The sequence below is a fragment of the Ranitomeya imitator genome, chromosome 2 (assembly GCF_032444005.1).
Source record: "Ranitomeya imitator isolate aRanImi1 chromosome 2, aRanImi1.pri, whole genome shotgun sequence".
Lineage (NCBI taxonomy): Eukaryota > Metazoa > Chordata > Amphibia > Anura > Dendrobatidae > Ranitomeya > Ranitomeya imitator.
In genome coordinates, this window is record NC_091283.1 from 20,441,282 (window position 1) to 20,468,205 (window position 26,924).

The 26,924-nt window shown below is 48.2% G+C and overlaps 1 protein-coding gene across 4 annotated transcripts in view; it reads left to right on the plus strand.

Moving 5' to 3' along the window:
- The window catches only part of POF1B (POF1B actin binding protein), a 73,954-nt gene that overhangs the window by 35,079 nt on the left and 11,951 nt on the right, over positions 1-26,924 (plus strand). For 3 of the 4 annotated variants that reach the window (XM_069746108.1, XM_069746111.1, XM_069746109.1), the window contains 10 exons: positions 1,115-1,174; positions 3,499-3,558; positions 4,167-4,253; positions 8,107-8,211; positions 12,069-12,125; positions 18,151-18,284; positions 18,362-18,386; positions 18,615-18,689; positions 19,294-19,386; positions 20,549-20,662. In XM_069746108.1, coding sequence (XP_069602209.1) covers positions 1,115-1,174; positions 3,499-3,558; positions 4,167-4,253; positions 8,107-8,211; positions 12,069-12,125; positions 18,151-18,284; positions 18,362-18,386; positions 18,615-18,689; positions 19,294-19,386; positions 20,549-20,662 — 810 coding nt within the window. The remainder of the gene's footprint in view (positions 1-1,114; positions 1,175-3,498; positions 3,559-4,166; positions 4,254-8,106; positions 8,212-12,068; positions 12,126-18,150; positions 18,285-18,361; positions 18,387-18,614; positions 18,690-19,293; positions 19,387-20,548; positions 20,663-26,924) is intronic. The other variant, XM_069746110.1, reaches the window with a different exon arrangement.

A 26,924-nucleotide genomic window follows, 5' to 3' on the forward strand; every position in this document is an offset into this window, starting at 1 on the left:
GCTCCTATGTACAAGAATATAACTACTATAATACTGCCCCTATGTACAAGAATATAACTACTATAATACTGCCCCTATGTACAAGAATATAACTACTATAATGCTGCCTCTATGTACAAGAATATAACTACTATAATGCTGCCCCTATGTACAAGAATATAACTACTATAATACTGCTCCTATGTACAAGAATATAACTACTATAATGCTGCCTCTATGTACAAGAATATAACTACTATAATACTGCTCCTATGTACAAGAATATAACTACTATAATACTGCTCCTATGTACAAGAATATAACTACTATAATACTGCCCCTATGTACAAGAATAGAACTACTATAATACTGCCCCTATGTACAAGAATATAACTACTATAATACTGCCCCTATGTACAAGAATATAACTACTATAATACTGCTCCTATGTACAAGAATATAACTACTATAATGCTGCCTGTATGTACAAGAATATAACTACTATAATACTGCTCCTATGTACAAGAATATAACTACTATAATACTGCCCCTATGTACAAGAATATAACTACTATAATGCTGCCTGTATGTACAAGAATATAACTACTATAATACTGCTCCTATGTACAAGAATATAACTACTATAATGCTGCCTGTATGTACAAGAATATAACTACTATAATACTGCTCCTATGTACAAGAATATAACTACTATAATGCTGCCTGTATGTACAAGAATATAACTACTATAATACTGCTCCTATGTACAAGAATATAACTACTATAATACTGCTCCTATGTACAAGAATATAACTACTATAATGCTGCCTCTATGTACAAGAATATAACTACTATAATACTGCTCCTATGTATAAGAATAGAACTACTATAATACTGCCCCTATGTACAAGAATAGAACTACTATAATGCTGCCCGTATGTACAAGAATATAACTACTATAATACTGCTCCTATGTACAAGAATATAACTACTATAATACTGCTCCTATGTGCAAGAATATAACTACTATAATACTGCTCCCTTGTTATATTAGTATCTGTTGTTAAGGATCTGTAGTTTTGTGTCTCTATACTGGATACTTTGTAGTTAATCGTATTTTTACCCCTGTTTTCAGGAGATCCAGACATATCCCCAGGAGACAGTGCGCAGATACATAGTGCAGAATCCGGAGCAGGTGAGTGACTGAATTATTTATGTAGTTGGGGAAGGTATGTGTCACTGTCTACACTGAGATCACGTAGAATAATTTTCACTGAAACTTATCAATGTTACTGATTTCGTGACAGGAGGATTAGAGACATATGTGTCACTGCATCCGATTAAGTAGGTGGTGAGAGTTGATAGAAATGGCCTAGAACGTCCCAGTAGAAGATGTTGCTCTGCATAAGACTGTATAATACTGCTCCTATGTACAAGAATATAACTACTATAATACTGCCTCTATGTACAAGAATATAACTACTATAATACTGCCCCCTATGTACAAGAATATAACTACTATAATACTGCTCCTATGTACAAGAATATAACTACTATAATACTGCTCCTATATACAGGAATATAACTACTATAATACTGCTCCTATGTACAAGAATATAACTACTATAATACTGCTCCTATGTACAAGAATATAACTACTATAATACTGCTCCTATGTACAAGAATATAACTACTATAATACTGCCTCTATGTACAAGAATATAACTACTATAATACTGCCCCCTATGTACAAGAATATAACTACTATAATACTGCTCCTATGTAGAAGAATATAACTACTATAATACTGCTCCTATGTACAAGAATATAACTACTATAATACTGCTCCTATGTACAAGAATATAACTACTATAATACTGCCTCTATGTACAAGAATATAACTACTATAATACTGCCCCCTATGTACAAGAATATAACTACTATAATACTGCTCCTATGTACAAGAATATAACTACTATAATACTGCTCCTATGTACAAGAATATAACTACTATAATACTGCCTCTATGTACAAGAATATAACTACTATAATACTGCCCCCTATGTACAAGAATATAACTACTATAATACTGCTCCTATGTACAAGAATATAACTACTATAATACTGTCCCTATGTACAGGAATATAACTACTATAATACTGCTCCTATGTACAGGAATATAACTACTATAATACTGCTCCTATATACAGGAATATAACTACTATAATACTGCTCCTATGTACAAGAATATAACTACTATAATACTGCTCCTATGTACAAGAATATAACTACTATAATACTGCTCCTATGTACAAGAATATAACTACTATAATACTGCCTCTATGTACAAGAATATAACTACTATAATACTGCTCCTATTATTATTATTATTATTATTATTTATTGTTATAGCGCCATTTATTCCATGGCGCTTTACATGTGAGGAGGGGTATACATAATGAAAACAAGTACAATAATCTTAAACAATACAAGTCATAACTGGTACAGGAGGAATGAGGACCCTGCCCGCGAGGGCTCACAATCTACAAGGGATGGGTAAGGATACAGAAGGTAGGGTAGAGCTGGTCATGCAGCGGTTTGGTCGATCGGTGGTTTCTGCAGGTTGTAGGCTTGTCGGAAGAGGTGGGTCTTCAGGTTCTTTTTGAAGGTTTCGATGGTAGGCGAGAGTCTGATGTGTTGTGGTAGAGGGTTCCAGAGTAGGGGTGATACGCGAGAGAAATCTTGTATACGATTGTGGGAAGAGGAGATAAGAGGGGAGTAGAGTAGGAGATCTTGTGAGGATCGGAGGTTGCGGGTAGGTAAGTACCGGGAGACGAGGTCACAGATGTATGGAGGAGACAGGTTGTGGATGGCTTTGTACGTCATGGTTAGGGTTTTGTAGTGGAGTCTCTGGGCAATGGGGAGCCAGTGAAGGGATTGACAGAGGGGAGAGGCCGGGGAATAGCGGGGGGACAGGTGGATTAGTCGGGCAGCAGAGTTTAGAATAGATTGGAGGGGTGCGAGAGTGTTAGCGGGGAGGCCACAGAGCAGGAGGTTGCAGTAGTCAAGGCGAGAGATGATGAGGGCATGGACTAGGGTTTTTGCAGATTCATGGTTGAGGAATGAACGGATTCGTGAAATATTTTTGAGTTGCAGTCGGCAGGAAGTGGAAAGGGCTTGGATATGTAGAAGAATATAACTACTATAATACTGCTCCTATGTACAAGAATATAACTACTATAATACTGCTCCTATGTACAAGAATATAACTACCATAATACTGCCCCCTATGTACAAGAATATAACTACTATAATACTGCTCCTATGTACAAGAATAGAACTACTATAATACTGCTCCTATATACAAGAATATAACTACTATAATACTGTCCCTATGTACAAGAATAGAACTACTGTAATACTGCCCCTCGTTATATTACTATCTGTTGTGAACGATCTGTAGTTTTGTGTCTGTATAATTGATACTTTGTAGTTAATCGTATTTTTACCCGTTTTCAGGAGATCCAGACATATCCCCAGGAGACAGTGCGCAGATACATAGTGCAGAACCCGGAGCAGGTGAGTGACTGAATTATTTATGTCGGTGGAGAACGGTTGTGTCGCTGACTACACTGTGATCACGTAGCGATGTTGCGGAGTTGTGCAGGGGATTAGGGACAGACCTTGTGTTGCTGCAGTCCATTATGTAGGTGTTTGGGGTTGATACAAGTGGCCTAGAACGTCGCAGTAGAAGATGTCGCTCTGTGGAACTCTGCTGCTTTCATCATGTCTTTATAAACACACCGACCGTCGTCATCGGGGGTCAGTTCTGCGATTGTCCTTGTCGCCTTTTATACAATGCAGCACCAAAAGTGTTAAAGTGACGACCGATGATGAGTCTATGGAAACATCATCTTATGAATGTCAGTCTGTTCCTTGCAGTCAGTGAAATGCAACCACTCACTGTGGGTCAGAGCTGAGTATTGAGAGCAGTCCCATGTAAATCTGCTATTCCTTGGAAGTCGCAGTCTTGTCCTTCCGTTTTCGGCCTATTGACCTGTTTCGGCTCATGAGTTTGGACATTTATTTTATCCATCGGCGGCGGCCGCTTTGAGTTTTGCACTGATGACTGATGTATCATCTGTACGTGTGATGAGGATTTTTAGTTTTCTTTGTGATTTCTTTAGAACTACGTGTCAGGAGTGAACTACATCCCGTCCAACAATGTCATCTATGAGAAAACCATCCGTAGAGTGGAGATGGGGAGCCCGGAGGTGAGTGACGGGGCGGACGCCAGGTGGCGGCACGTTCTGTCCTTCATTCGTTAAAGACCCTGTCATCTTCCTAACCATTGAAGGTATAAAGCAATTCTCCCGCTCTGTGAGAGACTTGGACCGCCACAACCCCTAACATCTCTGCTTGCTGTCAGGGAATATTCACGCCCTGATTTATATCAAGATGTTAACACCGGCAGCCGCAGAAATGTTGCCAGTCCTGATGAGGGTTTATACAATACTAGATGGTGACCCGATTCTAACGCATCAGGTATTCTAGAACATGCATGTCCACGTAGTATATTGCCCAGCCACGTACCGTGTTTCCCCGAAAGTAAGGCCCTGTCTTACATTAATTTTACCCCCAAAAGTCCCACCCTGCCTTACTTTCGGGGGAGGCCTTACATTGGGAAAATAAAAATGACAATTTTTTTTAACAATAAAATTAACATTTATTAACAGGCTGAACAGTATGGTCAAACAAATAATCAAACAAATGTCTCAAGAATATCTTGTTACGTACTAAAGTTCCGTATCATTACGGTATTTTCATGTATAACATGCAAAACAATGAACAGTAACGAACAGTCTGAATACCGTATGTAACACCGTAACATAAAGCAAGATTTATTCAAGGACAACCATGTCATCCTCTTCTGGAACATCATCATAAACATCCAAGTTTTGAGGTTCCTCTGGGATTGCTTGGGACTCAAGTTCCTGCAGAATCATTGGGCCATATCGCTCATGTGTAGCCACGGCACTGTCCAGAAATGAGCAGGTCTTGTCCAGGTAGCCAGCTCGTAGGGCATTTTGAATGCAAATGTCCGCGATCTTAGCCCATGAATTCTTGACCCAATTCACGATCTCTGGCAGTCTGGGCTTCACAAAGTTCCCACGCACATTTCTCTCCATTCTGTTCTCAATGTAGTCATTGATCTCGGCACGGAGATTGTCCTTGAAGGGCTTGTTTATGGCGATATCCAGAGTCTGGAGATAAGCCGTCATCCCTGCCGGAATCATGATCTGGTCGATTCGTCGCTCATGAAGAAAGTTCTTCATGTCTTTGGCGCGGTGTGTGCTGGCTGCATCCCAGATCAGCATCCCTCTTTGGGTGCCTCGCATAACAAGCGGCAGCATTAAATCAAGCCACTTCCTTATAACCGCTTGTGTGGCCCAGGCTTTCTCAGTTTCCAGCACATAAATGCCAGACACCCTCTCAATCTTGTCCTTCTTGCCCTTTGCAATGAGTAGCGGTGGGACTTTAGTGCCATCCAGCCGAATTGCCAAAATGCAGGTGACACGTGCACTTTCATATGCAGTGGAGGGAACGTACACGGAGGAGGCACCTCGTTGGTCAATGGTGGTTTGAGCAGCTTGACCCATGAACACTGCGGTTTCATCCATGGCAATCATATTGGAGAGACTGTACTTTGTGAAGTCAGTGTCATCCACAAACTTTTTGTAGGCAAAAGCACGTTTCACTATTTCTGCATCCTCCACCCTAAAGAGTGTGGTGGATCTTCAAAAAGACATACTGATAGGGAATTTAGATTGTGAGCCCCATCGGGGACAGTGATGATAATGTGTGCAAAATGTAAAGCGCTGCGGAATATGTTAGCGCTATATAAAAATAAAGATTATTATTATTATTATTATCTTCTCAGAGACAGGTCATTGCGTTCAAGAAAGTTATCCACCCAGTGCTGTGAGGCCTTGAATTCCTCAGGGGAAATCTCAAACTGTGGTGCACTTGCAAGAGCAAATTCCTGAATCTGAGCCCTGGTCACCACCAATGTCTTCGCTCTCCTGTCAGCAACCCACTCAGAGACCAGGGCTTCCAGCTCAGTAAACATTGGTTGCCGACCACATCCAACCTTACGCATTTTAGCCTTTCCGGTCTCCGCTCGTTCACTGAGGTGATCATAATCAGCTCGCCATTTGCGGACCAAACGTTCAGCCAGCATTTTTTGTTTGCAGAATTCCGCAAGATTCTTGCCCCGAGATTCCTCCACTATCCCTTTTTTGTACTCCACAGAGTAGCTTTTTCTTTTACCGGGACCGGAAGAGCTCATCTGGGGGTAAAAATATACGGTATCAGCATTGTTTCTGGTTCCGTATCTGTTTTACAGTACGGTACTTTACATTACGGTAGACTGTTCAACAAGCAAGCAATCCCTGCAGCCTCCCCATTGTTGTACAGTCCGACATCCCTCCCCATACAGTATCCCTGCAGCCTCCCCATTGTTGTACGGTACAGTACGGCATCCCCTGCAGCCTCCCCATTGTTGTACAGTCCGGCAACCCTCCCCATACAGTATCCCTGCAGCCTACCCATTGTTGTATGGTACAGTACGGCATCCCCTGGTGCCTCCCCATTGTTTGAGAGTCCGGCATCCACCCCATCCTCCCCCCTGCAGCCTCCCCATACAGTGGTTCTGCCCCCCACTCTGCCACCACACACACTGACACATACGGTACCGGTACAGCCCCACACGGCACCCACACACATATCGTACCGGTACCGTACACACACTGACACACACATCCCCATACGGCACCCATACACATACCGTACACACACGCACACACAGAGAGAGTTTCGGAACTTAACGTTACTTTCCTTCTGTTTCGATCTCCTCTGCGGTGCCGGGCTGACGATTCGGATGGTCACACAGGGTTAATAGCGGCGGTAACGGAGTGAGTTACCCGCGGCATAACGCGGTCCGTTACCGCTGGCATTAAGCCTGTGTGAGCGGTGACTGCGGGGAGTATGGAGCGGGCGCCGGGCGCTGACTGCAGGGGAGTAGGGAGGGACTAATCGGACTGTGGCCGTCGCTGATTGGTCGCAGCAGCCATGACAGGCAGCTGGCGAGACCAATCAGCGATTTGGATTCCATGACAGACAGAGGCAGCGACCAATGACTATCCGTGACAGACGGAAGTGACCCTTAGACAATTATATAGTAGATGTCCCCCTGGGGTACAGGCTGCTCATCTCATAGGACTGGGTGACATTGTAACGCACCCTCAGCTGTGAGCAGGATGAAGTTGTCAGAATTCATTTTCTTGGTGCACAATTTGACAATCATGAGGGATTTAATCAGCCTGTAATATGAGGTAGCGGATGATGACTGCACAGCTCTGCCCTTGGGTCACACAGCCTCTTGCTGGGCCCCTGCCTCCTAGGGCCCCTGTCGATTACTCTGGACGTTCCGGGTTCCAGCAGATTGGTTTCTTGCAGTGAATGACAGGTAAGGGATGAGTATAATGCGAGTCGGTGTGAGTCAGGTCCTGGGGGAGTGCGGGCCCCAGGTGATGGAGGCGCAGCTCCTGCAGGCGGATCCTCTCCCAGCACAAAGCTCCTTCTGTAATCGGCCTCGTAATTAAGATTTCCCAAGGTTCCTGCCAAGATCCTCGGGTTGAGCCGCTCTGTCACTCCGCACTGGGGGCGTGAATACTTATTATGTGAGGTGTCTGCACTGATGATGAGTTATAGCTCACGCTGCCAGTAACTGATGAGAAATACACCCAGACACAGACGGAGATGAGCTCGTGCTGTATGGGGGCAGGAAGGTCCAATAGTCCGGAATCTGCTCGTAGAGCACACACTTCTCCCAATAGGAGTATCAATAATCCGGAGGATGCCGAGAGCTATAATGTGAATTTCCGATTTACCGGAATTTGCACATAATTAGGAGCATCGACAATCCAGAGAATGCTGGAGAATCCCGCTTTAATGGATATTAAAGTTCCGGTAGTCCGGAATCTGCACATAACACACACCGTCCCCATCGGAGTATTAGTCAGGCATTCCATGGTGTTGCTTAAACTGGTTCCCTTTCCTTCCCAGGAGCGGCAGACGCAGATGATCAGAGGGACGAGCGTCTCTTCGGTTAACGACCAAGTGATTGAGAGCAGTCAGAACCAGAAGAAGGTGTCCATCCAGTCTTCAGAGGTGAGTGGCGCTGTCACTGGTCCCTTCTCCGTGGTGTCACTTATTCGTCACGTGCCTGCTCTCACACGTGACTCGGGTTTGTGCCTGCAAGGGTTAATCTATCTCCCCACTCTCACTCCAGCATTCAACCTCTGTCCTATGCTGTAATGGAAGCATAAATCACACACCGACCCAGGCCACACACCCGCTCATACACGCTGCCACCACTCATCGAATACACGGGCGATGAGTCCTGGAACTAATACTAATAAAAATGTCAATCACTCATAAGGCTCACACACCTTAGGCTATGAAATCTTTTAGAACATTCAAGGTTCAACTTGTTAAAGTTTTATACTTTAATAACAAAAGGTTCAATGCTTACAATAAGAAAAAGGTATAAAAATATGATAAGAAGACACACAACTTATGCACATGGTATTAAAATAAAGAGGAGAACTTACAGAAATTATCTAACTGGTAGTTGCTTTCTGCTCCCTGATGGTAGGACGATGTAGATTGGATCACACCAGCTTCTCAGGCTGCCCCCATCACGTGAACACAATTCTCTGTCTGCAGCCTAAATTAACTTTGGTCTAAGGTCAGGTTTCTAGACCGGCCCCCCAGGTTAATATCATAATTGCGGTCTGTTTGATTGGGCACGGCCGCTCTACTAATGAATATATATTATTTTCCTTTGGAGACACGTGTGAGATGGTTCCCAGGAATAGCTAACCCTCAGGCTGCAATTAGCATCTCCCCTCCAAGCACTAGGGGGTGTCAAGTGTTCCTTTCTTCTTGGCCTTAGCTAGACCTCCTGGTGAGATATGGAGACACAATTTCTACTAGTCCCAAGGAAGTACCTATTAACACCTTGGTTGCCTTCAGGACAGATGTTACATTATCACTAGTCACACATATAACCCAAGACATATGTCACTACACACATATAGATATATATATACACATATTTCACCACAGGCGCCCCCTGCGTTCATGTAGGGCACACATGTCAAACTCTTTTCCACAAGACAAAGGATGAGTATATTTGGCCCCGCAATGGCGAGCGTGCCTCCTGCCCGCCATTGCACTTTACACTGTGTGGACATCTTGGATGCTGCCGGTACAGTTGAAAGCAATGATGGAGTAGGGAAGCCATGCGCTGACGCTCCCTCCGCCATCACTGTCCCTCTACTTACCTCTGAGATCTCAGTGCAGTGTGCGCGATGACGTCATTACAACACACCAGTGCAAAGGATCGCGAGATGTGCTGAAGACACTGGAGCAGCGGGGGAAATGAGGAGAACAGTTTTTTTTTTTTTTTTTTTGTGTGTGGCCATTATACTGTATGGAGGGCTGTGTAGGGTCCATTATACTGTGTGAAGGATGTGGGGTGAATTATACTGTGTGGAGGCCTATGTAGAGTCCATTATACTGCGTGGAGGAATATGTGGGGTGCATTATACTGAGTGGAGGGCTATGTGGGATCCATTATACTGTGTGGAGGGCTATGTGGGATCCATTATACTGTGTCGAGGGCTATGTGGGGTCCATTATACTGTGTGGAGTTCTATGTGGGATCCATTATACTGTGTGGAGGGCTATGTGAGGTTGGAAACTTGGGCTGAAAGGTGGCAGATGAGGTTTAACAATGATAAATGTAAGGTTATACACATGGGAAGAAGGAATCAATATCACCATTACACACTGAACGGGAAACCACTGGGTAAATCTGACAGGGAGAAGGACTTGGGGATCCTAGTTAATGATAAACTTACCTGGAGCAGCCAGTGCCAGGCAGCAGCTGCCAAGGCAAACAGGATCATGGGGTGCATTAAAAGAGGTCTGGATACACATGATGAGAGCGTTATACTGCCTCTGTACAAATCCCTAGTTAGATCGCACATGGAGTACTGTGTCCAGTTTTGGGCACCGGTGCTCAGGAAGGATATAATGGAACTAGAGAGAGTACAAAGGAGGGCAACAAAATTAATAAAGGGGATGGGAGAACTACAATACCCAGATAGATTAGCGAAATTAAGATTATTTAGTCTAGAAAAAAGACGACTGAGGGGCGATCTAATAACCATGTATAAGTATATAAGGGGACAATACAAATATCTCGCTGAGGATCTGTTTATACCAAGGAAGGTGACGGGCACAAGGGGGCATTCTCTGCGTCTGGAGGAGAGAAGGTTTTTCCACCAACATAGAAGAGGATTCTTTACTGTTAGGGCGGTGAAAATCTGGAATTGCTTGCCTGAGGAGGTGGTGATGGTGAACTCAGTCGAGGGGTTCAAGAGAGGCCTGGATGTCTTCCTGGAGCAGAACAGTATTGTATCATACAATTATTAGGTTCTGTAGAAGGACGTAGATCTGGGGATTTATTATGATGGAATATAGGCTGAACTGGATGGACAAATGGCTTTTTTCGGTCTTACTAACTATGTTACAATGATATTATACTGTATGGAGGGCTATGTAGAGTCCATTATACTGCGTGAAGGAATATGTGGGGTGCATTATACTGCGTGGAGGGCTATGTGGGATCCATTATACTGTGTGGAGGGCTATGTGGGATCCATTATACTGTGTGGAGGGCTATGTGCGGTCCGTTATACTGTGTAGAGGGCTATTGTTGTGAATTCTGTGGCAGAGCTCCCTCCTGTGGTCACAAGTGGTACTTCGGCTGGTTCTCTCTGTGAGCTTCTGTTGGTGGAGGAAAGTGGTACTGCGGCTTCTGAGTTTCCTTCCTCAGGTGATGTGGTGAAGTCGTTAGGTGCTGCTCTATTTAACTCCACCTAGTGCTTTGATCCTGGCCTCCAGTCAATGTTCTAGTATTGGACCTGTTTCCTCCTGGATCGTTCCTGTGGCCTGCTGCTCTGCATAGCTAAGTTCCTCTTTGCTATTTGTTTGCTGTTTTTTTCTGTCCAGCTTGTCAATTTGTTTTTTTCTGCTTGCTGGAAGCTCTGGGACGCAGAGGGTGTACCTCCGTGCCGTTAGTTCGGTACGGAGGGTCTTTTTGCCCCCTTTGCGTGGTTTTTGTAGGGTTTTGTGTTGACCGCAAAGTTACCTTTCCTATCCTCGCTCTGTTCAGAAAGTTGGGCCTCACTTTGCTAAATCTATTTCATCTCTACGTTTGTCTTTTCATCTTAACTCACAGTCATTATATGTGGGGGGCTGCCTTTTCCTTTGGGGTATTTCTCTGAGGCAAGGTAGGCTTATTTTCTATCTTCAGGCTAGCTAGTTTCTCAGGCCGTGCCGAGTTGCATAGGGAGCGTTAGGCGCAATCCACGGCTGCCTTTAGTGTGGTTGGAGAGGATTAGGGATTGCGGTCAGCAGAGTTCCCACGTCTCAGAAATCGTTCTTGTTTTTTGGGTTATTGCCAGGTCACTGTATGTGCGCTGATCTCTATGTCCATTGTGGTACTGAATTACCTTTCATAACAGGCTATGTAGAGTCTATTATACTGCGTGGAGGGCTATATGGGATCCATTATAATGTGTGGAGGGCTATGTTGGTTTCATTATACTGTGTGGGGTCACAGTTGGGGGATCATAGTATGTTTTGTTGGGGTTACCATACTTTGCCGGGATGGTTGAGGGGGAGGGGAGTACAGTAGTGTCATCATACTGTGGGGGTGTCTTACAGTGTTTAGGGGTCATTTTTGTTGGCATCACACTTTGTCATCTGCACTATTAAAGGTTTTTATCCTTTGTTATTACATATTTATATTGGGCCATTTGCTTTTTATTGCTCTTCCATAACATATTATATGATTCCATTATTTTGTTCTTAGATTTAGTATGAAATAAAATGAAGGTTGTTGGGGGACAGTGTTTCATCCTCTTAACCTGTGGTTGTTTCTGTCCATGCAGGAGGTGATATCTGAGCAGAATATTCAGAAGGTGTCGTCGGTGCAGAGCATCGAACAGGTACGACACAGAGAATCGTGAGTCTGTATTGTAAAATCCACCTTCATTGCCAAAGGTGACATTGCCGGGCACCTGGGGGGCATGACATGGGTGCCCTGCAGAGCATTGCTCCTGGCTCTGCAGTTTCTGGACTTGGCTGTTTAGTCGAGGCAGTGAAGTAATGATGGGACCTCAGTGATGAATCCTATGAGGAATGTGTTCTGTCCGCATGCCAGATCTCGCTGCGGCTGCGCCTCTATACCTCCTCCTGGTAGTGGCACAGTCACCGCTCTGTGGATTTGTCCTGGTGATTGTGCATTCAGCGAGTCCTGTGATCTGTAGCAGATCCGCTCCGCAGAGCAGATATTGTATCATCCTGCTTTTATTCCCAGACATAATGATCTGTTTGTGTCCAACAAGGATTATCCTGGCTCCAATCTAAAAAAAAAATCCAGTTCAGTGCAACGTAGCGAGAATCGTGGTGCTGCACCGCGGCTGCTGCACCGCGCCTCACCCACAGTGTAACACAGCGAGAACCGTGACATAAAGCACCACGGCTGCTGCACCGCACCTCACCCACAGTGTAACACAGCGAGAACCGTGACCTAAAGCACCACGGCTGCTGCACCGCACCTCACCCACAGTGTAACACAGCGAGAACCGTGACATAAAGCACCACGGCTGCTGCACCGCACCTCACCCACAGTGTAACACAGCGAGAGCCGTGATATAAAGCACCGCGGCTGCTGCACCGCGCCTCACCCACAGTGTAACACAGCGAGAACCGTGACATAAAGCACCACGGCTGCTGCACCGCACCTCACCCACAGTGTAACACAGCGAGAACCGTGACCTAAAGCACCACGGCTGCTGCACCGCACCTCACCCACAGTGTAACACAGCGAGAACCGTGACATAAAGCACCACGGCTGCTGCACCGCACCTCACCCACAGTGTAACACAGCGAGAGCCGTGATATAAAGCACCGCGGCTGCTGCACCGCGCCTCACCCACAGTGTAACACAGCGAGAACCGTGACATAAAGCACCACGGCTGCTGCACCGCACCTCACCCACAGTGTAACACAGCGAGAACCGTGACCTAAAGCACCACGGCTGCTGCACCGCACCTCACCCACAGTGTAACACAGCGAGAACCGTAACATAAAGCACCACGGCTGCTGCACCGCGCCTCACCCACAGTGTAACACAGCGAGAACCGTGACCTAAAGCACCACGGCTGCTGCACCGCACCTCACCCACAGTATGACACAGCGAGAACCGTGATATAAAGCACCACGGCTGCTGCACCGCGCCTCACCCACAGTGTAACACAGCGAGAACCGTGATATAAAGCACCACGGCTGCTGCACCGCACCTCAACTCACCCACAGTGTAACAGCGAGAACCGTGACCTAAAGCACCACGGCTGCTGCACCGCACCTCACCCACAGTGTGACACAGCGAGAACCGTGATATAAAGCACCACGGCTGCTGCACCGCGCCTCACCCACAGTATGACACAGCGAGAACCGTGATATAAAGCACCACGGCTGCTGCACCGCACCTCACCCACAGTGTAACACAGCGAGAACCGTGATATAAAGCACCACGGCTGCTGCACCGCGCCTCACCCACAGTGTAACACAGCGAGAACCGTGATATAAAGCACCACGGCTGCTGCACCGCGCCCACAGTGTAACACAGCGAGAACCGTGATATAAAGCACCACGGCTGCTGCACCGCGCCTCACCCACAGTGTAACACAGCGAGAACCGTGATATCAAGCACCACGGCTGCTGCACCGCACCTCACCCACAGTGTAACACAGCGAGAACCATGATATAAAGCACCACGGCTGCTACACCGCACCACGGCTGCTACACCGCACCTCACCTACAGTGTAACACAGCGAGAACCGTGATATAAAGCACCACGGCTGCTGCACCGCACCTCACCCACAGTGTAACACAGCGAGAACCGTGATATAAAGCACCACGGCTGCTGCACCGCACCTCACCCACAGTGTAACAGTGAGAACTGTGATATAAAGCACCACGGCTGCTGCACCGCACCTCACCCACAGTGTAACACAGCGAGAACCGTGATATAAAGCACCACGGCTGCTGCACCGCACCTCACCCACAGTGTAACACAGCGAGAACCGTGATATAAAGCACCACGGCTGCTGCACCGCACCTCACCCACAGTGTAACACAGCGAGAACCATGATATAAAGCACCACGGCTGCTACACCGCACCCACAGTGTAACACAGCGAGAACCGTGATATAAAGCACCACGGCTGCTACACCGCACCTCACCCACAGTGTAACACAGCGAGAACCGTGATATAAAGCACCACGGCTGCTACACCGCACCTCACCCACAGTGTAACACAGCGAGAACCGTGATATAAAGCACCACGGCTGCTACACCGCACCTCACCTACAGTGTAACACAGCGAGAACCGTGATATAAAGCACCACGGCTGCTGCACCGCACCTCACCCACAGTGTAACACAGCGAGAACCGTGATATAAAGCACCACGGCTGCTACACCGCACCACGGCTGCTGCACCGCACCTCACCCACAGTGTAACACAGCGAGAACCGTGATATAAAGCACCACGGCTGCTGCACCGCACCTCACCCACAGTGTAACACAGCGAGAACCATGATATAAAGCACCACGGCTGCTGCACCGCACCTCACCCACAGTGTAACACAGCGAGAACCATGATATAAAGCACCACGGCTGCTACACCGCACCCACAGTGTAACACAGCGAGAACCGTGACATAAAGCACCACGGCTGCTACACCGCACCTCACCCACAGTGTAACACAGCGAGAACCGTGATATAAAGCACCACGGCTGCTACACCGCACCTCACCCACAGTGTAACACAGCGAGAACCGTGATATAAAGCACCACGGCTGCTACACCGCACCTCACCTACAGTGTAACACAGCGAGAACCGTGATATAAAGCACCACGGCTGCTGCACCGCACCTCACCCACAGTGTAACACAGCGAGAACCGTGATATAAAGCACCACGGCTGCTACACCGCACCACGGCTGCTGCACCGCACCTCACCCACAGTGTAACACAGCGAGAACCGTGATATAAAGCACCACGGCTGCTGCACCGCACCTCACCCACAGTGTAACACAGCGAGAACCATGATATAAAGCACCACGGCTGCTACACCGCACCCACAGTGTAACACAGCGAGAACCGTGACATAAAGCACCACGGCTGCTACACCGCACCTCACCCACAGTGTAACACAGCGAGAACCGTGATATAAAGCACCACGGCTGCTACACCGCACCTCACCCACAGTGTAACACAGCGAGAACCGTGATATAAAGCACCACGGCTGCTACACCGCACCTCACCTACAGTGTAACACAGCGAGAACCGTGATATAAAGCACCACGGCTGCTGCACCGCACCTCACCCACAGTGTAACACAGCGAGAACCGTGATATAAAGCACCACGGCTGCTACACCGCACCACGGCTGCTGCACCGCACCTCACCCACAGTGTAACACAGCGAGAACCGTGATATAAAGCACCACGGCTGCTGCACCGCACCTCACCCACAGTGTAACAGTGAGAACCGTGATATAAAGCACCACGGCTGCTGCACCGCGCCTCACCCACAGTGTAACACAGCGAGAACCGTGATATAAAGCACCACGGCTGCTGCACCGCACCTCACCCACAGTGTAACACAGCGAGAACCGTGATATAAAGCACCACGGCTGCTGCACCGCACCTCACCCACAGTGTAACACAGTGAGAACCGTGACATGACGCACCAATGATCCACCAGGTGTGATCCATTTCCCGTAGACTTCAATGCTATCTTTTTTTTTTTTGCTGTATAATATCATTTTGCAGACTTTTTGTTCTGGCTCAAAAACTGCTAGCAGCTTCTGTTCCCATTGAAATGATCCTGGAATGTTTTATGATCTAAAAATGAAAACTACTGTATGTGTGAACAGAGCCTTCGCCCTCCGTGCGCTGTTGTATCCAGTGTAGTTGATTGTCTCCAGTGATACATTGTAACAAACTCCTAAATCCCAGGAAGTATGAGGACAGGACGGGTTCTAATACAACAATGACAATTAAGAAGGGATCTTGATAATGTTGACTGATTGCTACATAAAATGTATCAGAAAGTGGCAGCAGCTTTATTTGCAGCTCAGACCCGGGTCCTTTATTCTATTGATACGTTGGAGACCCCTCCATCGAGGAGCCCCAGGGTCTTTCAGATGAAATCTTCATCAACCATTTAAGTTCCCATGAAGTCGTTTTCTTCTGTAAGAGCAAGTCCCAACCAGAAGGAAGGTGCGGCCGCCGAGAAGTCAGTGCACCGCCAGGCGCGGGGGAAGTGGTTCCGGACACCAAGCTCTCCGGATGTTTTTTCCACTTTCATTGCGTTTTGTTACAGTTTTTCTGTATGGAAATATCTATTTGTCACCTCTTATTATACGAGGATTGCAACCTGCACGCGGGGGTTAATGTTACACGGAACCAGAGCCGGCATCTTACCTCCATTAGTTTTGTATATGAAGTAAAACAATCTATTGTTCCCTGTTATCAGCTTTTTCAGACAGGGATGACACTGACTGTTTCTTTGTCCGCTTACAATTACATACAGGAGCGTCTTTCTACTCTGTGAGGACTTGTGTTTTGTTTTGTTTTTTTCATCCTGAGCCTCCTTCTTCATGGACAGAACCAGAACTGGTCAGTGTAGACTGACACATGGACCGTTCAATGGTAGAGCTGTAATTCTGATACTTTGTTACGGTATCTTCCGAGGGACGAATCCGTACGTGGAGTCTCCGCCTCAGATTATTGTGTCGGTGAAGTCTGTGGGGCTGAGTTGTAATACTGCCAACAACCTGCAGGCCAGAGAGGCGCTGATTGTGGAAGAAGGCAGCCATGGTTTTTTTATTTAAATGGAAGACCACACCTTGAAATAGCCCAGTCCGGTACAAGGCTCACTGCTAGGTGTGATCATCAGAGTGGTGTATGAAGGGGGCTGGCTGACGGTCTCAATGAAATAACAAGGTCAGCCCCTTCCCTGTCATGACCAATGTACTGGCTGGACTATTCTAATGAGCCAGTCAGCCAGCCCCCGCCACACCCTGCGCTGGACTATTCCAATGAGCCAGTCAGCCAGCCCCTGCCACACCCTGCGCTGGACTATTCTAATGAGCCAGTCATCCAGCCCCCGCCACACCCTGCGCTGGACTATTCTAATGAGCCAGTCAGCCAGCCCCCGCCACACCCTGCGCTGGACTATTCCAATGAGCCAGGCAGCCAGCCCCCGCCACACCCTGCGCTGGACTATTCTAATGAGCCAGTCAGCCAGCCCCCGCCACACCCTGCGCTGGACTATTCTAATGAGCCAGTCATCCAGCCCCCGCCACACCCTGCGCTGGACTATTCTAATGAGCCAGTCAGCCAGCCCCCGCCACACCCTGCGCTGGACTATTCTAATGAGCCAGTCAGCCAGCCCCCGCCACACCCTGCGCTGGACTATTCTAATGAGCCAGTCAGCCAGCCCCCGCCACACCCTGCGCTGGACTATTCTAATGAGCCAGTCAGCCAGCCCCCGCCACACCCTGCGCTGGACTATTCTAATGAGCCAGTCAGCCAGCCCCCGCCACACCCTGCGCTGGACTATTCTAATGAGCCAGTCAGCCAGCCCCCGCCACACCCTGCGCTGGACTATTCTAATGAGCCAGTCATCCAGCCCCCGCCACACCCTGCGCTGGACTATTCTAATGAGCCAGTCAGCCAGCCCCCGCCACACCCTGCGCTGGACTATTCTAATGAGCCAGTCAGCCAGCCCCCGCCACACCCTGCGCTGGTAATGGGGCTGCCGGACAAATGATCCTACCTGGTGACTGAGGAACCTTTGATAATAAGTCATTAATCACATGACGTGCACAGCTGACAGTGAGTTTTTGGCAGTGGATTTCTCCCGTGTGATGACCCTCCGGTCTGTCTGTCTCCTTTCAGCGCCGCAGCAGCAGCAGTTCGGGCCCGGAGCAGCTGGACGCCCGTTATTTCGGCGAGCTCTTGGCGGAGTTGAGCAGGAAGAACAATGATCTGTACGGCTGTCTGATGACTCACGTGGAGAAGATTGGCGCCAGGTAACGTCCGCTCCGACTCGCGTTATTTCAGGCGATCTGGAGATTTTCTAATGCGACTGTTTTCCTTCTTTTGTCAGGAAACCGTCAGATTCGGAATATCAGGTGAGTCCACGAGCAGCTCCTGACAACGGCTGACACAAAGTAACGGCACAGAGCGGCTTCTGTCAGTCTGCAGCCTCCGCTTCCCTGATATCGCATTGTCTGCTTGTTTATATTCAGTAACTAAAACGTTATCCTGGATGAGAACATCTCGCAGCTGAGGGCTTGTTACAATGTATCATCCTCATTATAGACACTTACTGTTATTGTCACACTGTTTTATCTTTAAAGTCAGAAGATATTGAATCACTGATCCCCAAAGGAGTCTCAGAACTCACCAAGCAGCAAATCCGCTACCTCCTCCAGGTCAGACCAGGCCGACGGATCAGCACCTCTTATATGGGCGCTGTATATTATCACATCTCCTTATATGGGCGCTGTATATTATCACATCTCCTTATATGGACCCTGTATATTGTCATACTCCTTATATGGGCGCTGTATATTATCACATCTCCTTATATGGGCGCGGTATATTATCACATCTCCTTATATGGGCGCTGTATATTATCACATCTCCTTATATGGACCCTGTATATTGTCATACTCCTTATATGGGCGCTGTATATTATCACATCTCCTTATATTGGCGCTGTATGTTATCACATCTCCTTATATGGGAGCTGTATATTATCACATCTCCTTATATGGGCGCTGTATATTATCACATCTCCTTATATGGGCGCTGTATATTATCACGTCTCCTTATATGGGCACTGTATATTATCACTTCTCCTTATATGGGCGCTGTATATTATCACATCTCCTTATATGGGCGCTGTATATTATCACATCTCCTTATATGGGCGCTGTATATTATCACATCTCCTTATATGGGCGCTGTATATTATTATCACATCTCCTTATATGGGCGCTATATATTGATTTCTTTTTTTATCTCTCCCCCCAGATGCGACAAACTTCAGATAAGTCGATGAGACTGGTCTTATCCACGTTCAGCAGTCTGCGGGATGACCTCGGGCATTTACAGAATGATTTAAATGTAAGATTCACTGGAATGATTGGGAAACGGAAGGGTAAATACTTTGTGCCCAGGATTTTGCTTTCACTACTGCACATATACTGACTGAGGTCACGGATAACAAGCCTCGTGGGCCGTCATTAATCAGCCATTGACCCATGTGTTGCAATGTTACTAGCCACGCCTCCTTGTCTAGACGACCCGTGTGTTACTACTCCTTGGCCACGCCCCCAGTGTAGGTGACCCGTGTGTTACTACTCCTTGGCCACGCCCCCAGTGTAGGTTACCCGTGTGTTACTACTCCTTGGCCACGCCCCCAGTGTAGGTTACCCATGTGTTACTACTCCTTGGCCACGCCCCAGTGTAGGTTACCCGTGTGTTACTACTCCTTGGCCACGCCCCCAGTGTAGGTGACCCGTGTTACTATTCCTTGGCCACGCCCCCAGTGTAGGTGACCCGTGTGTTACTACTCCTTGGCCACGCCCCAGTGTAGGTTACCCGTGTGTTACTACTCCTTGGCCACGCCCCAGTGTAGGTTACCCGTGTGTTACTACTCCTTGGCCACGCCCCAGTGTAGGTTGCCCGTGTGTTACTACTCCTTGGCCACGCCCCAGTGTAGGTTACCCGTGTGTTACTACTCCTTGGCCACGCCCCCAGTGTAGGTGACCCGTGTGTTACTACTCCTTGGCCACGCCCCAGTGTAGGTGACCCGTGTGTTACTATTCCTTGGCCACGCCCCCAGTGTAGGTGACCTGTGTTACTACTCCTTGGCCACGCCCCCAGTGTAGGTGACCCGTGTGTTACTACTCCTTGGCCACGCCCCAGTGTAGGTTGCCCGTGTGTTACTACTCCTTGGCCACGCCCCAGTGTAGGTTACCCGTGTGTTACTACTCCTTGGCCACGCCCCCAGTGTAGGTGACCCGTGTGTTACTACTCCTTGGCCACGCCCCAGTGTAGGTGACCCGTGTGTTACTATTCCTTGGCCACGCCCCCAGTGTAGGTGACCTGTGTTACTACTCCTTGGCCACGCCCCCAGTGTAGGTGACCCGTGTGTTACTACTCCTTGGCCACGCCCCAGTGTAGGTGACCCATGTGTTACTATTCCTTGGCCACGCCCCTTTTCAACCCTTAATATTTAGAGGTAATGAATAAAGTGATTGATTTCAGTCTCTTTCTCCTGCAGAAATTAGAAATTGATAAGAAAAATCTGGAGAGGGACTTGACTTTTAAGGATAAGCAGATAAAGGAATACGAGACCATTTTGGCTTCTTTACGGGAAAAGAATCGTCAGCAGCAGGTACAGATCCGAATGTGAGACATATGGAGGCGGCGAGTGCAGTGCGTGGAGAAAGTCACATCACCCTGCTGGGGTATAACGTCCAGCGTAGGAAGGGGCACATACTGTCTCCATATTAATGTCTATGGATGTAGATGAGGACAGAGAAGCCCCCGGAGGAGGATGTGGGGGACACATACTTTCTCCATATTAATGTCTATGGATGTAGATGAGGACAGAGAAGCCCCCGGAGGAGGATGTGGGGGGCACATACTTTCTCCATATTAATGTCTATGGATGTAGATGAGGACAGAGAAGCCCCCGGAGGAGGATGTGGGGGGCACATACTTTCTCCATATTAACGTCTATGGATGTAGATGAGGACAGAGAAGCCCCCGGAGGAGGATGTGGGGGGCACATACTTTCTCCATATTAATGTCTATGGATGTAGATGAGGACACAGAAGCCCCCGGAGGAGGATGTGGGGGGCACATACTTTCTCCATATTAATGTCTATGGATGTAGATGAGGACAGAGAAGCCCCCGGAGGTGGATGTGGGGGGCACATACTTTCTCTATATTAATGTCTATGGATGTAGATGAGGACAGAGAAGCCCCCGGAGGTGGATGTGGGGGGGCACATACTGTCTCCATATTAATGTCTATGGATGTAGATGAGGACAGAGAAGCCCCTGGAGGTGGATGTGGGGGGCACATACTTTCTCCATATTAATGTCTATGGATGTAGATGAGGACAGAGAAGCCCCCGGAGGTGGATGTGGGGGGGCACATACTGTCTCCATATTAATGTCTATGGATGTAGATGAGGACAGAGAAGCCCCCGGAGGTGGATGTGGGGGGGCACATACTGTCTCCATATTAATGTCTATGGATGTAGATGAGGACAGAGAAGCCCCTGGAGGTGGATGTGGGGGGCACATACTTTCTCCATATTAATGTCTATGGATGTAGATGAGGACAGAGAAGCCCCCGGAGGTGGATGTGGGGGGCACATACTGTCTCCATATTAATGTCTATGGATGTAGATGAGGACAGAGAAGCCCCTGGAGGAGGATGTGGGGGGCACATACTTTCTCCATATTAATGTCTATGGATGTAGATGAGGACAGAGAAGCCCCCGGAGGTGGATGTGGGGGGCACATACTGTCTCCATATTAATGTCTATGGATGTAGATGAGGACAGAGAAGCCCCTGGAGGAGGATGTGGGGGGCACATACTGTCTCCATATTAATGTCTATTGATGTAGATGAGGACAGAGAAGCCCCCGGAGGTGGATGTGGGGGGCACATACTTTCTCCATATTAATGTCTATGTATGTAGATGAGGACAGTGAAGCCCCCGGAGGTGGATGTGAGGGGCACATACTTTCTCCATATTAATGTCTATGGATGTAGATGAGGACAGAGAAGCCCCCGGAGGAGGATGTGGGGGGCACATACTGTCTCCATATTAACGTCTATGGATGTAGATGAGGACAGAGAAGCCCCCGGAGGTGGATGTGGGGGGCACATACTGTCTCCATATCAACGTCTATGGATGTAGATGAGGACAGAGAAGCCCCCGGAGGTGGATGTGGGGGGCACATACTGTCTCCATATTAATGTCTATGGATGTAGATGAGGACAGAGAAGCCCCCGGAGGAGGATGTGGGGGGCACATACTTTCTCCATATTAATGTCTATGGATGTAGATGAGGACAGAGAAGCCCCCGGAGGTGGATGTGGGGGGCACATACTTTCTCCATATTAATGTCTATGGGTGTAGATGAGGACAGAGAAGCCCCCGGAGGTGGATGTGGGGGGCACATACTGTCTCCATATCAATGTCTATAGATGTAGATGAGGACAGAGAAGCCCCCCGGAGGAGGATGTGGGGGCACATACTTTCCTCCATATTAATGTCTATGGATGTAGATGAGGACAGAGAAGCCCCCAGAGGAGGATGTGGGGGGCACATACTGTCTCCATATCAATGTCTATAGATGTAGATGAGGACAGAGAAGCCCCCAGAGGAGGATGTGGGGGGCACATACTGTCTCCATATCAATGTCTATAGATGTAGATGAGGACAGAGAAGCCCCCGGAGGTGGATGTGGGGGGCACATACTGTCTCCATATCAATGTCTATAGATGTAGATGAGGACAGAGAAGCCCCCCGGAGGAGGATGTGGGGGCACATACTTTCTCCATATTAATGTCTATGGATGTAGATGAGGACAGAGAAGCCCCCGGAGGTGGATGTGGGGGGCACATACTGTCTCCATATCAATGTCTATAGATGTAGATGAGGACAGAGAAGCCCCCGGAGGAGGATGTGGGGGGCACATACTTTCTCCATATTAATGTCTATGGATGTAGATGAGGACAGAGAAGCCCCCGGAGGAGGATGTGGGGGGCACATACTTTCTCCATATTAATGTCTATGGATGTAGATGAGGACAGAGAAGCCCCCGGAGGAGGATGTGGGGGGCACATACTGTCTCCATATTAACGTCTATGGATGTAGATGAGGACAGAGAAGCCCCCGGAGGTGGATGTGGGGGGCACATACTGTCTCCATATCAATGTCTATAGATGTAGATGAGGACAGAGAAGCCCCCGGAGGAGGATGTGGGGGGCACATACTTTCTCCATATTAATGTCTATGGATGTAGATGAGGACAGAGAAGCCCCCGGAGGTGGATGTGGGGGGCACATACTTTCCTCCATATTAATGTCTATGGATGTAGATGAGGACAGTGAAGCCCCCGGAGGAGGATGTGGGGGGCACATACTTTCTCCATATTAATGTCTATGGATGTAGATGAGGACAGAGAAGCCCCCGGAGGAGGATGTGGGGGGCACATACTTTCCTCCATATTAATGTCTATGGATGTAGATGAGGACAGAGAAGCCCCCAGAGGAGGATGTGGGGGGCACATACTTTCCTCCATATTAATGTCTATGGATGTAGATGAGGACAGAGAAGCCCCCGGAGGTGGATGTGGGGGGCACATACTGTCTCCATATTAATGTCTATGGATGTAGATGAGGACAGAGAAGCCCCCGGAGGAGGATGTGGGGGGCACATACTTTCTCCATATTAATGTCTATGGATGTAGATGAGGACAGAGAAGCCCCCGGAGGTGGATGTGGGGGGCACATACTTTCTCCATATTAATGTCTATGGATGTAGATGAGGACAGAGAAGCCCCCGGAGGAGGATGTGGGGGGCACATACTTTCTCCATATTAATGTCTATGGATGTAGATGAGGACAGAGAAGCCCCCGGAGGAGGATGTGGGGGGCACATACTGTCTCCATATTAACGTCTATGGATGTAGATGAGGACAGAGAAGCCCCCGGAGGAGGATGTGGGGGGCACATACTTTCTCCATATTAACGTCTATGGATGTAGATGAGGACAGAGAAGCCCCCGGAGGAGGATGTGGGGGGCACATACTGTCTCCATATTAACGTCTATGGATGTAGATGAGGACAGAGAAGCCCCCGGAGGTGGATGTGGGGGGCACATACTTTCTCCATATTAATGTCTATGGATGTAGATGAGGACAGAGAAGCCCCTGGAGGTGGATGTGGGGGGCACATACTTTCTCCATATTAATGTCTATGGATGTAGATGAGGACAGAGAAGCCCCCGGAGGTGGATGTGGGGGGCACATACTGTCTCCATATCAATGTCTATGGATGTAGATGAGGACAGAGAAGCCCCCGGAGGAGGATGTGAGGGGCACATACTTTCTCCATATTAATGTCTATGGATGTAGATGAGGACAGAGAAGCCCCCGGAGGAGGATGTGGGGGGCACATACTTTCTCCATATTAATGTCTATGGATGTAGAGGAGGACAGAGAAGCCCACGGAGGAGGATGTGGGGGGCACATACTGTCTCCATATTAATGTCTATGGATGTAGATGAGGACAGAGAAGCCCCTGGAGGTGGATGTGGGGGGCACATACTTTCTCCATATTAATGTCTATGGATGTAGATGAGGACAGAGAAGCCCCCGGAGGTGGATGTGGGGGGCACATACTGTCTCCATATTAATGTCTATGGATGTAGATGAGGACAGAGAAGCCCCTGGAGGTGGATGTGGGGGGCACATACTTTCTCCATATTAATGTCTATGGATGTAGATGAGGACAGAGAACCCCCCGGAGGTGGATGTGGGGGGCACATACTTTCTCCATATTAATGTCTATGGATGTAGATGAGGACAGAGAAGCCCCCGGAGGAGGATGTGAGGGGCACATACTTTCTCCATATTAATGTCTATGGATGTAGAGGAGGACAGAGAAGCCCCCGGAGGTGGATGTGGGGGGCACATACTGTCTCCATATTAATGTCTATGGATGTAGATGAGGACAGAGAAGCCCCCGCAGGTGGATGTGGGGGGCACATACTTTCTCCATATTAATGTCTATGGATGTAGATGAGGACACAGAAGCCCCCGGAGGTGGATGTGGGGGGCACATACTTTCTCCATATTAGTGTCTATGGATGTAGATGAGGACAGTGAAGCCCCCGGAGGTGGATGTGGGGGGCACATACTTTCTCCATATTAATGTCTATGGATGTAGATGAGGACAGTGAAGCCCCCGGAGGTGGATGTGGGGGGCACATACTGTCTCCATATCAATGTCTATAGATGTAGATGAGGACAGAGAAGCCCCCGGAGGAGGATGTGGGGGGCACATACTTTCTCCATATTAATGTCTATGGATGTAGATGAGGACAGAGAAGCCCCCGGAGGAGGATGTGGGGGGCACATACTTTCTCCATATTAATGTCTATGGATGTAGATGAGGACAGAGAAGCCCCCGGAGGAGGATGTGGGGGGCACATACTTTCTCCATATTAATGTCTATGGATGTAGATGAGGACAGAGAAGCCCCCGGAGGAGGATGTGGGGGGCACATACTTTCTCCATATTAACGTCTATGGATGTGGATGAGGACAGAGAAGCCCCCGGAGGTGGATGTGGGGGGCACATACTTTCTCCATATTAATGTCTATGGATGTAGATGAGGACAGAGAAGCCCCCGGAGGAGGATGTGGGGGGCACATACTTTCTCCATATTAATGTCTATGGATGTAGATGAGGACAGAGAAGCCCCCGGAGGTGGATGTGGGGGGCACATACTTTCTCCATATTAATGTCTATGGATGTAGATGAGGACAGAGAAGCCCCCGGAGGTGGATGTGGGGGGCACATACTTTCTCCATATTAACGTCTATGGATGTGGATGAGGACAGAGAAGCCCCCGGAGGTGGATGTGGGGGGCACATACTTTCTCCATATTAATGTCTATGGATGTAGATGAGGACAGAGAAGCCCCCGGAGGAGGATGTGGGGGGCACATACTTTCTCCATATTAATGTCTATGGATGTAGATGAGGACAGAGAAGCCCCTGGAGGTGGATGTGGGGGGCACATACTTTCTCCATATTAATGTCTATGGATGTAGATGAGGACAGAGAAGCCCCCGGAGGAGGATGTGGGGGGCACATAGTTTCTCCATATTAACGTCTATGGATGTAGATGAGGACAGAGAAGCCCCCGGAGGAGGATGTGGGGGGCACATACTGTCTCCATATTAACGTCTATGGATGTAGATGAGGACAGAGAAGCCCCTGGAGGTGGATGTGGGGGGCACATACTTTCTCCATATTAATGTCTATGGATGTAGATGAGGACAGAGAAGCCCCCGGAGGAGGATGTGGGGGGCACATACTGTCTCCATATTAATGTCTATGGATGTAGATGAGGACAGAGAAGCCCCCGGAGGTGGATGTGGGGGGCACATACTGTCTCCATATCAATGTCTATGGATGTAGATGAGGACAGAGAAGCCCCCGGAGGTGGATGTGGGGGGCACATATTTTCTCCATATTAATGTCTATGGATGTATAGGAGGACAGAGAAGCCCACGGAGGAGGATGTGGGGGGCACATACTTTCTCCATATTAATGTCTATGGATGTAGATGAGGACACAGAAGCCCCCGGAGGTGGATGTGGGGGGCACATACTTTCTCCATATTAGTGTCTATGGATGTAGATGAGGACAGAGAAGCCCCCGGAGGTGGATGTGAGGGGCACATACTTTCTCCATATTAATGTCTATGGATGTAGATGAGGACAGAGAAGCCCCCGGAGGTGGATGTGGGGGGCACATACTTTCTCCATATTAATGTCTATGGATGTAGATGAGGACAGTGAAGCCCCCGGAGGTGGATGTGGGGGGCACATACTTTCTCCA